Source organism: Mytilus edulis, chromosome 12 (assembly GCF_963676685.1).
Source record: "Mytilus edulis chromosome 12, xbMytEdul2.2, whole genome shotgun sequence".
NCBI lineage: Eukaryota > Metazoa > Mollusca > Bivalvia > Mytilida > Mytilidae > Mytilus > Mytilus edulis.
Window position 1 is genome coordinate 10,178,042 of NC_092355.1, and position 17,396 is coordinate 10,195,437.

Below are 17,396 nucleotides of genomic sequence, written 5' to 3' on the forward strand. Positions count from 1 at the left end.
TCATAATTATTATTCCACCCTTTTTTGTCTAGACTATTTCTTGGAATTGCATGGACCAATGATGATGGAACTTTACCACAATGATAACCCCATGTGCAGATGTGCAATCGGGGTTGGCTGCAAAGACTTGCCAACCATCTTTGGAATTTTCAAAATGGCGACCGTTACTATAGAAACAGTTCAAACATAAAAAAATCAAAATGCTTTAAACTTTCTGAAAATTAGCAAAATGATGAATTGTGAAGTGAACATGTTAATCAAATGTTTTGAAATTTCGAAATGGCTGCCAATTAGTGGCAATTGGCGTACCAGGGTGACATCCGCTATTGCTAGCAATGGCAATTCTAGTTAAATTTGATGTTCTTCAAAATACTAGTGCGCTCAGAACTCAGCAGTGATGTCATTATTCTATCTTAATGCCGTTCAATATTTAATATTGTAGTTGAAAGCTATAGAAATGACATTGAAATAAATAAAGGCAACAGTAGTATACCGCTTTTCAAAATTCATAACTCGATAGAGAAAAAACAAATCCATGTTACAAATTAAAACTGAGGGAAACGTATTAAATATAAGAGAACTACGACACAACAGAAACACAACACCGAAATGTAACACACACATAAACGAACTATAATGTAACAATGGCCATTTTCCTGACTTGGTACAGGGCATTTTATGAAAAAATGGTGGGTTGAACCTAGTTTTGTGGCATGCCAAACCTCCCGCTTTAATGGCAGTGTTAATTATGACACAAAAATGACAACATTATACGACAGGGTTACAATAAATAAACAGATAAATGGGAGAAAATATAGGACAGCAAAACAAATGAAAAATAGCCATCAACAGGTAACAGGTTAAAACATATTTTTATACACTAGACGCGCGCTACGTCCACAAAAAAACTATGCTCAGATGTAAAAAGTTTGAAAGCCATAACAACTACAAAGTTGAAGATCGCCGAGGACCGTCCTAAAGTTCCAAAAAGTTGTGAGGCCAGTGAAATAAGACTTACACAAATAATATTTGATCTTATGAATAAATGAAGATAAACCTTTATATATGAGTAGGTGTATTAAGTGTTTTCATAATTGTTTTTGTTATTCCAGATATTTAACGAATAACAAGTTTGAAAGTTTACCAGAAGGTCTGTTAACCATGTTAACATTGAACAACAATCGTCTTTTTTTTTCAAGATATATAAACGTTTTATTCCTAAATATTTCCGGTATACAAATACCTTAGTCGTCAAGGAACAGACTAAGGGTCCCTGTTTACAAAATGAACCATCTATCCAGGGGAAATACAAGGCAATAAAAATGTAGTCCACTTTTTACCTTGGATTTACAATTAGTGTAAAAAATATATCCATATAATGTTAGAGCAGCTAACAGTTCTTTTCTTTAATTTCAAAATAGTAAGTAAATAATAAGATACTCACACAAAGGATGCGCATTTACTACAATAAACATGATAGGCTAATACATTTTTTTCTATGTTTATATAAATAGATAAAATCTATATTCTTATACGATAAACCATAAAAAATGTACTTTGACTCATGACAAGCTTATACTATATTTACTGTCAAAATTTTCATTATAACCGACTCCAATTTTGTCTTATCAATGATGTCAACGCCTTTCAAAAGAAGAACAAATTTTAGATTATTTTTCAAGTTTTGTTTCCAGATTTTATAAATATCTGGCGGTGCTTTAGGCGTTTTGTCAAATTTTATTGAATTCCTAATTTTCCATAGTGTCCATTTAAAATATATGATAATTATGTTTAAAAAAATATCATATTTTAATTCTCTCGTGTTTTTACCTAATAGAATGTCCTTTTCAACAAAAGAATTATTTATTCCTATGTTTGATTTGATAAGTATTTCTTGGAGATTTTTTAAAATTAACTGTGATGTACTACAACTGAAAAATAAGTGTTGCAGGGTTTTTATTTCACTGTCATTTTGACAAATGTGGCATTTTCCATTTGATATCTTCATTTTTTTTAATCTTTCTTCAGTATATAAAATATTGTGCATGGATCTCCACTGAAACTCTTTTACTTTATTTTCAATTTTCAAATGTTCTAATCCCGACCATATATTTTCCCAAGGTATATTTGTTCCAAATATTTCCTCCCACTTAATTTGACATTTTGGAGATGCATCTTTATTTAAAACCGTACGAATATATTTGAGTTTTAACTTTGATGGTTTGATTGTTTGGTTGTTTAAGTTAATGATCTCAAGGTCATTTGCTATCTTTAATTTATTTTCATGATGCAAATTCTGGTTTCCGCAAGATTTTAAAATTTGCACGAAATCTTTAGGAATTGCCTGTTTAATTTTTGAAAATTCGGAAATACAATTTCTCCTATCAATCAGCCTCCTATAAATTTCATTACAGCTAATAAAATCTGTAGTTTCTGAATTCCAAATGTCCTGGATAGTTGTGATATCGCTTTTTAAATAAGAAGAGTAGATCAATGGTTTATTTTTCAAACGAATAGAAGAGTTTCCAAATATCCTCGTATTTGAAATATCACTTTTGGTATGATTGCCAACAATGGCCAATGAGTCAACTCTCCACAAGAGACTAAATGACACAGGATTTGAGAAATTATCAACTTTAGGTGACCGTACGGCCTTGGATTATGAATTAAACCAACGAGTCATTTTTAAAAGATCTTAAAATCACAAATGTAAAACAATTTAAAAGAGAAAACTTACGGCCTGATGTATGTGCAATATAATGAGCGAAAAGCAAATATAATACACTGCAACAAGATACATACTCTGAAATTAGTCTGTTATTATCGAACACAAAGAGTTCTAATTGTGACTTATGTTTATCAAAGATTTTATTTTATTAAAGATATTTTTTTAATGTAACCACGTATATTTAGTACATATGTTCTTTAATGTACTTGTGTGTCAACGATTCAGAAGTTTTGCCATCATATGATTTTGTACGCAAACTGTCTCATTGCATACAAATATTTCTTTCAGCGTCACTCAATATTTAATAATTGCAGTTGAAAGCTTAACAAAATACAGCATCATTAACTCGAAAGATATCATATTTTATCTATTCAATTCACAAAAATCGAAATTTAAAACCCTTTCGTATTTTCAGTAAAAATGCTTTGATTAAACAATTTCTTACATGAACACGATAATTGATTTCTTTTCAGAAATTTAAGAGGAAACAAGTTAGAAAGTTTACCAGAAGGTCTGTTAACATTCAACACAAATCTTGAATATTTGTAAGTGTAGTTGTTATGTATATCAGACTTAAACTTATTCCATGTATGTGAATTTTTAAATGGCATTGATATGAACCTGATGTTTTTAATATACGTGTGTGCCAATAGCTCAGTATTTTAAAATTTATCTTAGAATTCATTTTGTACTATGCGTAGTATTGTGTTGATTAAAATTCGTTATATTTGATTGATTTTTCTTCCTAAATTGTATACAAGCACAACTAAATAAATATGCCCCAAAAAAAATATGGTATGATTGCCAATGAGTCAACTCTCCACAAGAGACTAAATGGCACAGGATTTGAGAAATTATCAACTTTAGGTGACCGTACGGCCTTGGATTATGCATTAAATCAACGAGTCATTTTTAAAAGATCTTAAAATCACAAATGTAAAACAATTTAAAAGAGAAAACTTACGGCCTGATGTATGTGCAATATAATGAACGAAAAGCAAATATAATACACTGCAACAAGATACATACTCTGAAATTAGTCTGTTATTATCGAACACAAAGAGTTCTAATTGTGACTTATGTTTATCAAAGATTTTATTTTATTAAAGATATTTTTTTTAATGTAACCACGTATATATAGTACATATGTTCTTTATTGTACTTGTGTTTCAACGATTCAGAAGTTTTGCCATCATATCATTTTGTACGCAAACTGTCTCATTGCATACAAATATTTCTTTCAGCGTCACTCAATATTTAATAATTGCAGTTGAAAGCTTAACAAAATACAGCATCATTAACTCGAAAGATATCATATTTTATCTATTCAATTCACAAAAATCGAAATTTAAAACCCTTTCGTATTTTCAGTAAAAATGCTTTGATTAAACAATTTCTTACATGAACACGATAATTGATTTCTTTTCAGAAATTTAAGAAGAAACAAGTTAGAAAGTTTACCAGAAGGTCTGTTAACATTCAACACAAATCTTGAATATTTGTAAGTGTAGTTGTTATGTATATCAGACTTAAACTTATTCCATGTATGTGAATTTTTAAATGGCATTGATATGAACCTGATGTTTTTAATATACGTGTGTGCCAATAGCTCAGTATTTTAAAATTTATCTTAGAATTCATTTTGTACTATGCGTAGTATTGTGTTGATTAAAATTCGTTATATTTGATTGATTTTTCTTCCTAAATTGTATACAAGCACAACTAAATAAATATGCCCCAAAAAAAATATGGTATGATTGCCAATGAGTCAACTCTCCACAAGAGACTAAATGGCACAGGATTTGAGAAATTATCAACTTTAGGTGACCGTACGGCCTTGGATTATGCATTAAATCAACGAGTCATTTTTAAAAGATCTTAAAATCACAAATGTAAAACAATTTAAAAGAGAAAACTTACGGCCTGATGTATGTGCAATATAATGAGCGAAAAGCAAATATAATACACTGCAACAAGATACATACTCTGAAATTAGTCTGTTATTATCGAACACAAAGAGTTCTAATTGTGACTTATGTTTATCAAAGATTTTATTTTATTAAAGATATTTTTTTTAATGTAACCACGTATATATAGTACATATGTTCTTTATTGTACTTGTGTTTCAACGATTCAGAAGTTTTGCCATCATATCATTTTGTACGCAAACTGTCTCATTGCATACAAATATTTCTTTCAGCGTCACTCAATATTTAATAATTGCAGTTGAAAGCTTAACAAAATGCAGTATCAATGACTCTAAAGAGATCATATTTAATATTCTGATTTTTTTTTTACATAATCAAGATAATTGATTTTGTTCCAGAGATATCGGTTACAATAACTTAGTAAGTTTACCAGAAGGTCTGCTATCTGACAATACAAATCTTGAAGAAGTGTAAGTATTATTAATGCTTATCTCAGACTTACTATTGTATATATTGCCTTGTGTACAAGTATATAACCACGTTCACATAATTATGTCACCCTGACCGAGGTCGGGTGACATATTGTTATTGTTCCTTTTTTTTATTCATAATTATTATTCCACACTTTTTTGTCTAGACTATTTCTTGGAATTGCATGGACCAATGATGATGGAACGTTACCACAATGATAACCCCATGTGCAAATGTGCAATCGATGTTGGCTGCAAAGACTTGCCAACCATCTTTGGAATTTTCAAAATGGCGACCGTTACCATAGAAACAGTTCAAACATAAAAAAATCAAAATGCTTTAAACTTTCTGAAAATTAGCAAAATGATGAATTGTGAAGTGAACATGTTAATCAAATGTTTTGAAATTTCGAAATGGCTGCCAATTAGTGGCAATTGGCGTACCAGGGTGACATCCGCTATTGCTAGCAATGGCAATTCTAGTTAAATTTGATGTTCTTCAAAATACTAGTGTGCTCAGAACTCAGCAGTGATGTCATTATTCTATCTTAATGCCGTTCAATATTTAATGTTGTAGTTGAAAGCTATAGAAATGACATTGAAATAAATAAAGGCAACAGTAGTATACCGCTGTTCAAAATACATAAGTCGATAGAGAAAAAACAAATACGGGTTACAAATTAAAACTGAGGGAAACGTATCAAATATAAGAGAACTACGACACAACAGAGACACAACACCGAAATGTAACACACACATAAACGAACTATAATGTAACAATGGCCATTTTCCTGACTTGGTACAGGGCATTTTATGAAAAAATGGTGGGTTGAACCTAGTTTTGTGGAATGCCAAACCCCCCGCTTTAATGACAGTGTTAATTATAACACAAAAATGACAACATTGCACGATAGGGTTACAATAAATAAACAGATAAATGGGAGAAAATATAGGACAGCAAAACAAATGAAAAATAGCCATCAACAGGTAACAGGTTAAAACATATTTTTATACACCAGACGCGCGCTACGTCCACAAAAAAACTATGCTCAGATGTAAAAAGTTTGAAAGCCATAACAACTACAAAGTTGAAGATCGCCGAGGACCGTCCTAAAGTTCTAAAACGTTGTGATGCCAGTGAAATAAGACTTACACAAACCATATTTGATCTTAAGAAGAACAAATTTTAGATTATTTTTCAAGTTTTGTTTCCAGATTTTATAAATATCTCGCGGTGCTTTAGGCGTTTTGTCAAATTTCATTGAATTCCTAATTTTCCATAGTGTCCATTTAAAATATATGATAATTATGTTTAAAAAAATATCATATTTTAATTCTCTCGTGTTTTTACCTAATAGAATGTCCTTTTCAACAAAAGGATTATTTATTCCTATGTTTGATTTGATAAGTATTTCTTGGAGATTTTTTAAAATTAACTGTGATGTACTACAACTGAAAAATAAGTGTTTCAGGGTTTCTATATCACTGTCATTTTGACAAATGTGGCATTTTCCATTTGATATCTTCATTTTTTTTAATCTTTCTTCAGTATATAAAATATTGTGCATGGATCTCCATTGAAATTCTTTTACTTTATTTTCAATTTTCAAATGTTCTAATCCCGACCATATATTTTCCCAAGGTATATTTGTTCCAAATATTTCCTCCCACTTAATTTGACATTTGGGAAATGCATCTTTATTTAAAACCGTACGAATATATTTGAGTTTTAACTTTGATGGTTTGATTGTTTGGTTGTTTAATTTAATGATCTCAAGGTCATTTGCTATCTTTAATTTATTTTCATGATGCAAATTCTGGTTTCCGCAAGATTTTAATTTTTGAAAATTCGGAAATACAATTTCTCCTATCAATCAGCCTCCTATAAATTTCATTACAGTTAATAAAATCTGTAGTTTCTGAATTCCAAATGTCCTGGATGGTTGTGATATCGCTTTTTAAAAAAGAAGAGTAGAACAATGGTTTATTTTTGAAACGAATAGAAGAGTTTCCAAATATCCTCGTATTTAAAATATCACTTTTATTTGAAGGTGTATCAACATTTTGAATTAATCCTGACCACGTATTTATAATTTTCTGATAAACTATTGGTAGTTGGTTCATATCTAAACCATTTAAACTTCAAAAATTTACATACAAAAAAGGCATCATTATATTTTTCATCAAATTTCCGAAGCCAATACTTACCGATCGCATTCCAGCTTTCCAATGGCTCCTGAATTAAACGATATACAAGTTTTGAATTGTAAGTGTAATTGATATTTATAACATATCTAAAAAAAAAACCATAATATTGGATTTTCAATCACGTTCCTACATGTATATAACTGGGGTTTTAATATGCTTGGGTGCCAATAGCTCAGCAGGTTTATCAGCATTCTATTGTCTGCGAACAGTTCCTTCTTACATACTAATCTAACTGTTAATGCTATTCGACCATAAATGTAGAATTTCGTATTGTTATCGATTAAATATGTTCTTACAATACATAGTAATAGGTTTACAGGATGGTATGTTATCATTGAATACTAACCTCCAGCTATTATAAGTGGGACTAATTATTATCTCAGTCTTTATCTTATTATACATTTAATCGTATTCCTAAAATTTCTAAAATGATCAGAAATAATTGATGTTCTTATATACACAAGAAGGGCCTTGACGGCCGGGCTATCTGAGTATTTTATCTACTGTATCACAAGCCTATCAACACTTAAATTGTGATTTCAAACTACGCATGTGACAGGCGCGTTTGACACTATATGCGAAATGACCATGATCATGTTTAACAACCCTGTTATCAGTGTATTCACCGCCATAATATAGCCAATAGTGGTATTAAACATCAATTTATTAATACTTGTGTGTACAACTCAGCAGGTTTATCAACAATCTATTGCTATGTATGTACTCATTTTACTTTCAATCTCATACTGTATTTAAAGGTTGGCCTTTAAAATCTTTAATAATTCGACAACCATTGATTGAATATGTTCTTACATAATCATGATACTTGATTGTCTTCCCAAGTCAGGAATATGGCAGCTGTTCCGTTAATTGATATCGTTTAATTTTGTCGTTTTTTTTTACTACCTTAAATTCATTTTGATACGACCCCAACATTTTTTTGGGATCGTATAATGGTATGATGTCGTCGTCTGCGTCTGCGTCGTCTGCGTCGTCGTCGTCCGAAGACACATTGGTTTCCGGATAATAACTTTACTTTAGGTGAATAGATCTTCATGAAATTTTTTCAGAAGGTTCATTACCACAAAAGAAAGGTTGGGATTGATTTTTGGGATGATGGTCCCAACTGATTAGGAACAAGGGGCTCAAAAGGGGCCCAACACAAGCCTTTTTCTAGTTTCAGGATAATAACTTGTGTAGAAGTATTTCAATTGCTCTGAAATCATACTGCAATGTTTAAAACCAGAAGTAGAAGGTTTGGGTTCATTTTAGGGGTTATGGGGCCAAAGTTTAGGAATTAAGGGCCAAAAAGGGGTCAAAACAAGCATTTTTCTAGTTTCAAGACAATAACTTATGTGTAATTGTATGAATCTCTCTGAAATTGTACCACAATGTACCATATAACAAAGGGGAGGCTGGGATTAAGTTTTGGATTAATTGCCCAAAATATGTTGGAATTAGGGGCCAAAAAAGGTCCAAAAAGAAGCATGTTTCTAGTTCCAAAACAATCATGACAATAGCTTGTGTTTAAGTATATGGATCTCTCTGAAATTGTACTACAAGGTTCAACCATGCAATGGAAAGCATGGGATTGAGTTTAAGGGTTATTGCTCCAAGGGGATTTCAGAAAGTTGAGGGGGGAGGGGATTTTTTGTTTACCATTTTTTGAAGGGCTTCCTTTTTTTCAAAATTTTTCAAATTTCGGTTTTTGAAAAGTTTCAAGAAGAAATTTTCAATTGCACAGTATTGTGCAATAGATTTGTTAGATCTTTGACTACATTAATTTTGTGACAAAAACCTATATTATGTCAAAAAATCACAATCCAAATTCAGACAGAATCAAGCTTGAATATTGTCACCAAATTTGCCCCAACTGTTCAGGAGGGTTCAACCACTGGGGTCGTATAAAGCTGCACTCTGCGAAGCACCTGGTTTAATTTGCCTTCAGTTAGGTATTTTTGCTAGAACTTTTTCAATACTTGGTAATTTCATTTACAGTGTCTTAATTAAGTTTATCTATGACTTTAGCACGTGTATCTTATCATACGATAGATTGTTTTTGATATTTTATCATGTACATATATAACTGATATTCTGTGCAAACATCTGATCAGGTTTGCCGTCCGTTTTTGCTTACGCACAAGTCATTTTTACTTCCTTATTTACCTTCAAATGTCGTAAATACTGCTAGTTGTATCTTTTAAGTATAAGGGAAATTTCATTAGAAATCTTTGGTAATTACACCGTGAGTGTCCTAATTCCGATTCCAATTCAAAACGTAAAGTTCCTTATTAAATGGTAAAATCAAAAGCTCAATCACATCAAATGAATTGAAAACTGTTACACCTTGTCTCGGCACAGGCACCTCCGAATGGATATCATATTAGATTTAACCTGGTCTCACTTGTATAACAGTCACACAAAACCCTACTTTATGGACAACAATGTGTGAACAAAGCAAACAGACATAATTGGTAAAAATGACTAAAACATTTATAGAACTGTTTAGGGCAACATCTAAATGAGTTTACTAGATGGTATAACAATAATTTGTGTTGTAAGAATTTGATAGGAAGAAATCATTTCATCTTGCCTAATGAAATGTCTTGTATTATGTTTCATTTAAAACTTTATCTTTTTTGATTGGATGATTTATATTTTGTAGGCCAAAAAATGTTTACACCACAGGGTACTTTGTCATTTAAGAAATAATTTATGGAAGCCATAGATTGTTGGAAATTTACACATGGCCTGGGCCGTGATATTCGAATTTTATCCTGAGCGTTAGTGAGGGATAAAATTAACGAATAACACGGCCCAGGCCATGTGTAAATTTCCAACAGTCTATGGCTTCCATGAATTATTTCGATTCTAATAAGACAAATACGGTCATTAAAATACTGAAGCGAGGGTTGAATTGGTGTGTGTGTGGCTGATCTTTTTTTACTCCCTGTTAGATAAAGCTCAAATATCTTAATAAATCCGTAGCTTGCATGGGTTATTTCGTGAATAACCGCTAGAAAAAAAATCTGTTTAATTCTTCTAATTCTCAAACCCAACATTTGCCATTTTTAATTTACATGATTTTCTCGTAAGCTTCCGTCAAATCCAAAGTTGACATTTCGTCACTAAGGAGCCGCCATGTTGACTTGCTGAATATGCAAATAATGCAATAGAATAGAAAATAAAACAAAACCTACCTCAAAAATCAGTTTTAATACAATATTATACGAATTTCGATGGTTCACGTAACAGAAAACTTTCAATTTTAGCGGTTTCATTTGTATGACGTCATGTTTTAAAAATGACTTAAATGCGCCAAAAAAATTAATAGACTTTCGCGGAATTTTATTTTATTTTTATTTTGTTGATTTCTCCGAGCTCTTGTGCATTATTTCTTCTTATTATGCATCCGAATGAGAATAACAGTTAGTTTGTCTTTTTTAATTGCACTTTTTAAATCAATAAAATCGGCAAAGGGTCTACAAATAGGTTCCAATACATGTAGATTTACGTGGGAAGTATATTGTGACAGCCATTGTTATGTATATCTCTGAGTCTGCGCTAAGTATAGATATATCGAGAATTTTATCACAGTGTTGTTTATAAAGCGAAAGAAGCACGTCATATTAGAATGATTCTTATAATTCCACATTGTTGTCGTATCTTACATATTTCTTCCCCATAAGGTTTGAAATCGTTTCGCTATTATATGCAAAACAGATAGAGCCAAGGCTCCGTGTTGAAGGCCGTACATTGACCTATAATGGTTTGCTTTTATAAATTGTTATTTGGATGGAGAGTTGTCTCATTGGCACTCACACCACATCTTCCTATATCAAAAAAAAAGAAAACATAGGAATAAACCTTATATTACATATATTTTTTTCAAGATATGTAGACGTAAACCCTTTGATATGCTGTCTGATCATTGAGTTTAAAGAATTGGTATCTAGTAACACACAACTAGATTATGCCGGGACATGTACTATTTTAAATACCACCAAAACTATTCGTGATTTTAACAAGTCAGACTGCATTTTTCCAGGTAAGCAATCCAAGTATTTTTAATTAAAAGATGAAATTCACTGATGTTTTATGTATATGTTTTATGTATTTAGCAACAAAACGAAACGATAAACAAATTTTATCAAAATATTTATTGTATATTTCAACAATGTTTTTTTTTTCAGTTTTGTATTCTATAGAAAAATATCATATAAGCATACAAACTTAAACGGCTACAAGCATATTTCAGACGAATTGTGCACATCCTGCTACAAGCATGAAATTTGGCATAGACCTTCCTCAACTATAACTCTATTACATTAAACATCCTGAGCATTTGTTGCTACAACTACCATACTCATCAAAGACGAGTTTAAAGGTGTTTCCTAACGAGGATGCTGATTGGGTAATATGTCCTTACCCTAATTAAATACCTTGAAACTGTAACAATAGTGGATGAAGTCTTGGATACGTATGGTAGTAGTAGCACAAAATGCTCAGGATATTCTATCTTATCCACCACGTTATGTATTTCAAGTTTAGCACCAAGTTCACATTGAGAGGCAGACATTAGAATCATGGTGCATGTGTCTGATGCAGTGAAACACGAACTTAAACGCGTCATGCTTCGAACAGTCGTTACTGATGATGCTGTCAATACTGTTTTGCTATTTCGTGACATAGGGTAGATAAACTATGGATTGTGTTTTGGAGGGTAAAAACTTTGGATTAATATCTATCAATGGCCTTTCAAATGCACTAGCCAATGAGTGATCACACACACTTATTGTGATTCATGCCTTTACTGGTTGTAATACGGTTTTTTCTTTCCTTGAAAAGAAACAATACTTCGTGGGAGACATTGATGGCATTTGCAGATATAGCTTTAACATAAAGAATGATGATTGATCAACCTAAATCACCGGGGTTTTACTGTTAGATCGCACACACTTAACAGATGGGGCAAACATGGTTAACGAAGCAAGAAAATAACTATTTGCACAAAAGGGAAGGCTATATAATTGAGGCTATTCCCTCAACTAGTCTTTTCCAGCATAGTGCAGTCCAGGCGCTTATGAATGGCGAAGGTACAGAAGATCCCTTTAAAAAACTCTTTCTGAGGCCTCATCATTTTGTCAGAAGCTTGTACATTGTGGATGTAGGAAAGGATGCCGCGGTCTTGGTTAATGTGGAAAATCGGGTCTCCTGTGCACTGCCTTGTGTGCATGTGGTGGTGACCGTGAATAAACATGTGTTTTGGGCCGCAGTGGCGGATGCAGGAATTTTCGAAAGGGGGGGTGCTAGCCCAGGGCAAAGGGGGGGTGCAAAACATATGTCCCGATTCAAATGCATTGATCGGCCAAAATAAAGGGGGGGGTGCGGACCCCCGGAACCCCCCCTCTGGATCCGCCACTGGGCCGAATAGAAGTAATTTAAAAAATGTTTTAGTACTTTAGTGATTTTATTTTGTTTTAATCAATCTATTTAAAACTTTACATCGAAGATATGGATTGAGGACTCGTCTTTGAAATTTACGCCATATTATTTTTTTCAACCGGAAGTGTTTAATGACAAACACACAAAAAAAACATTTTCTTCACATTTGAAAAAAAGTTGAATATTAAAATAAGAAATTGATATTTCTATGTCCGCCATTTTGGTTATAACCCGAAGTAAAGGTTTCAAAGACATATGTCTTATACATTGTATCTATGAGAAACACCAAAGAAAGGTTCCTGAACAATGTAATGATAGTAGCAATACGTTAAAACACATTTCAATTACCCTCCCTAAAAATTAAGCTTATTTTAGTGCAATGTCCGCCATGTTGGATTTTACAGGAAGTAGGATTGTAAAAGGCATTTTATCTCTATAATATATCCAAAAGTAGTAAAAAAACAAAGGTTTGTACCAAATATTATGATAGTAGCATGATAATAACACCTTTTCACATACTAGCCTGCCATATTGGGCTCACTTAAGTATGATGTCCGCCATTTTGGATTTTACCGAAAGTGAGACATTTTTTCAAATGCCTCTCTATCTAAATAAAGGAGTTATAGTTGAGGAAGGTTTATGCCAAATTTCATCCTTGTAGCAGGATGTGCACAATTTTTCACATAGCCGCCGTACTATAACGAAGATAACGATTACTATTAATTTTCCTAATTGCACTGACTATTTGAAGTTATCGTTGTCAAAACCAATAGTTGAAGAGTTAATATCGCGTATAACGACCTCTTGTGTGGTTAACAGAAGTTAATATACGACTCATTCACTGATTGGTCCAATTAAACGTTGAATAAATGCTTGTGGAATGTTATACCATTGTTCCAGCAATTTGGCTCGTAGCTGGTTGACAGTCTGGTGGCTGATGAATATTTCATACACGTTTGTCAAGTTCATCACATAAATGTTCAATGGTTGATAAATATGGCGATAAAGCTGGCCATTATATTTAGAATAAAAAATCCTTTATTATAAAAAGTATTCCTCATGAAAAAAAATTATAACTAATTTGTGAACATAAAAGAGCTTCAAAAACTAACCATTTTTGGGAGACAGAAATATCAGTTCTGCTTACCATTCCAGACCACCTGAGATCACCCCCAGTTTTTGGTTGGGTTCGTGTTGCTTAGTCTTTAGTTTTCGATGTTGTGTTTTGTGTACTATTATTTTTTTGTTTGTATTTTTTCTTTTTTGGCCCTGGCGTTGTCAGTTTATTTTCGATTTATGAGTTTAACTGTCCCTTTGGTATCTGTCGTCCCTCTATCACGCCTCTTTGTCGTTTGGTTTACTGAAGAATTACATGGATAGACTTTTCGTAGAAGAATCTGATCTTGTCATTTCTTCTTCCTGTCAATTCGCAATAAGTAGCTGCAGGTATGAAAAATATGTTATAATATCATATCAAGTTTGTGTTTGCCAATCTTCATCATTAATGGTTAACACATATTTAATTTGAAATCAAGCATACAAATAAACAAGTCTTCCACCACTGATTTCAAACACCTTGCTTATAATGAATAAGTGTTGTTGTTTTTTTACGGCGGAGTTAAATGTTTGTTTTCGAAAATGAAACATCAATTTGCAACGTAGAGAAAATGTCTTCTCAAGGTAAATTCCTTATACATATAAGATTAGAATGTAAATGTTATGTTCTTGATTTATTTTGTCAAATCAACCCAAACTGACTGATAATAATGAATAATTGTTCAATATGTTTGCAATAGTTGATGGAGGATGGAGCCCTTGGTTCAACTCGTCTTGTTCTGTGTCATGTGGAGAGGGCGTCAGAATCCAAAACAGGACATGTGACAATCCCCCACCATCTGGAAGTGGACAGAAATGTGTAGGTTCCGAAATTGAAATATCAATCTGCAACTTAGGAAAATGTCCAGGTAAATCGATACTAAACACATTTATTCAAAAACTAGTTGTTGGCATGACACGGGTTATGTTCTTCTCATATATGTTATGATGGTATGATACTAAACCCCTAACGGGAAGGATTGTGCCTGAGTTCATATGATGAAATCATGATCTTTCAGTCAGTTTAATTGATGTCTGGAGCTGGCATGTCAGTTAACTGCTAGTAGTCTGTTGTTATTTATGTATTGTTGTCATTTTGTTTATTTTCTTTGGTTACATGTTCTCACATCAGACTCGGACTTCTCTTGAACTGAATTTTAATGTACGTATTGTTATACGTTTACTTTTCTACATTGGCTAGAGGTATAGGGGGAGGGTTGAGATCTCACAAACATGTTTAACCCCGCCGCATTTTTGCGCCTGTCCCAAGTCAGGAGCCTCTGGCCCTTGTTTATCTTGTATTATTTTAATTTTAGTTTCTTGTGTACAATTTGAAAATTAGTATGGCGTTCATTATCACTGAACTAGTATATATTTGTTTAGGGGCCAGCTGAAGGACGCCTCCGGGTGCGTGAATTTCTCGCTACATTGAAGACCTGTTGGTGACCTTCTGCTGTTGTTTTTTTTCTATGATCGGGTTGTTGTCTCTTTGGCACATTCCCCATTTCCATTCTCAATTTTAAATTCACCAGATTAAAATAATCATTACCTTATATTTCAATTGTAAACCAAAGCGGAACAATTCTTAAAATATCTTATTAAAATCTATTATATCTTTTATTATATACTGTTAATAAAATATTTGAACCATAATAATGAAAAACATCCACTAACAGAAAATTGATAAATGAGTTATATACCATGTCAATACTTAAGTGCTGGTAGCTGTCCTAGTGATACCCTTTGGGCATTTACCATGAATAGTAAAATAAGCAAAAGATGAGATTGGCTGATATAATAAATTATTTATGTTTTCTGAAAAGTATTCATATATATATATATTTTCACTTTCAACAAAGAATTGTCAACCTGTCAGACTAAATGCAGTGCAATTATAATTGTTGTTTTAAAGATATTCAGGTTTTAACAAAACTATGTGTACACCTTTCGAAACGAAACTTTGTTGTTGAAACAATGACAACGAAATATACATTGATAAACAGAGATATGGAACAATAGGGTAATAATCAAAGCCAAAAATAAACAAAACAGAAAATAACTACACCATTGTACATGCCTCACTAGACATATATCGATACAACTTATCACGCTTTTCATCTTTCCGAGTTTGTTTTATTTAAAGATAGATTTAAACAAAAGAGTGATGATGTGCCATTAATGTCATTGATATCCAATTTACCAAATAAGATAAACGTTTAATTATATGACATTAAGTAATTTGTGGTTGTCAAGATTTGCCCTTAAAAATCTCACTGTATTTAACTAAACCTTGAGACGATGAGATAGTAAAGTGTTAACTTCCTTTTTACAGAATCATGCCGCCATTCAAAAAATGGATCCGACAACAAACAAGAATACGATTTGGACAACAGAGCAGGTAAGTGTTCCCTCCATAGTCTATTCCTACAGTATGACGAACAAACATTATGGTTGACATCGACACAATTTTGGTTGTGCTGTTTCAGTTATTATTACACTTTTCTATTTTAAATTTATTACGAAACTGGGCTACGCCCGGATAGGACATCTCTGATTCATTTCATCAATCATCCGTAGTTACCTGTCAAGTGATCAGGTACGAATCTTATACATATTTTTAAAATGTATCGATACTCTTTGTTGGATACACCTGGACCTGTAATACTTACGGATGTCCGTTATTTGTTATTACTGTGAACGAATTAGACTATTTACAGGGTTTGAAATAACATAAGCAACACGACGGGTACCACATATGCCTTAGTCCGAGAGTATATTATGTAAGTGTGTCTAATAAAAGAGGGGCGAGAGATACCAGAGGGACAGTCAAACTCATAGATTGAAAATAAACTGACAACGTTAACGCCATGGCTAAAAATAAAAACACAAACATACAAATAATAGTACAGAAGACACAACAAAGAAAACTAAAGACTATGCAACGCGAACCCCACCAAACACTGGGGATGATCTCAGATGCTCCGGAAGGGTAAGCAAATCCTGTTCCACATGTGGCATCCGTCGTGTTGCTTATGTTATTAAAAATCTGGTAAAAGTATAATTCGGTAGGTCACATTCGTGAAAAGGTAAGGGTATTGTAGTTATGACAAAAGGAACATTAACATTTCCGATATCATATGTGAAACGGTTATTCCATAACGGTCAACCAACTCGTGATGAATCCGTAAAATTTACGAAGGGATGATTTCAACTTCACACCATTTGGAACTCTAGGTTTAATACCTTCCTTGTGAGCAGCAATCCTCTATCAAGGAAATTATGATAGGAAATACAAGCCCGGGAGAAATGATAATCGTATCCTTCTCTTTATGTATCACCCACTGTATGAATCAACACTTAGTCAGAATATCACAAATGTAAAACAATGTTTTGCTGGGTGCCACATGTATAACAGGACCTGCCTACCCTCGCAGATCAACTGAGATCGCCACCAGTTTTTATACGACCGCAAAAATTGAAAAATTTTTGGTCGTATATCGGTATCACGTTGTCGTCGTCTGC

General features: G+C 32.7%; 1 protein-coding gene across 1 annotated transcript in view; it reads left to right on the forward strand.

Moving 5' to 3' along the window:
• Positions 1-17,396, forward strand: part of LOC139497413 (platelet glycoprotein V-like) — a 58,821-nt gene that overhangs the window by 33,978 nt on the left and 7,447 nt on the right. Inside the window, exons 6-11 of the mRNA XM_071285630.1 lie at positions 3,202-3,273; positions 4,158-4,229; positions 5,055-5,126; positions 11,228-11,382; positions 14,576-14,743; positions 16,207-16,272. Coding sequence (XP_071141731.1) covers positions 3,202-3,273; positions 4,158-4,229; positions 5,055-5,126; positions 11,228-11,382; positions 14,576-14,743; positions 16,207-16,272 — 605 coding nt within the window. The remainder of the gene's footprint in view (positions 1-3,201; positions 3,274-4,157; positions 4,230-5,054; positions 5,127-11,227; positions 11,383-14,575; positions 14,744-16,206; positions 16,273-17,396) is intronic.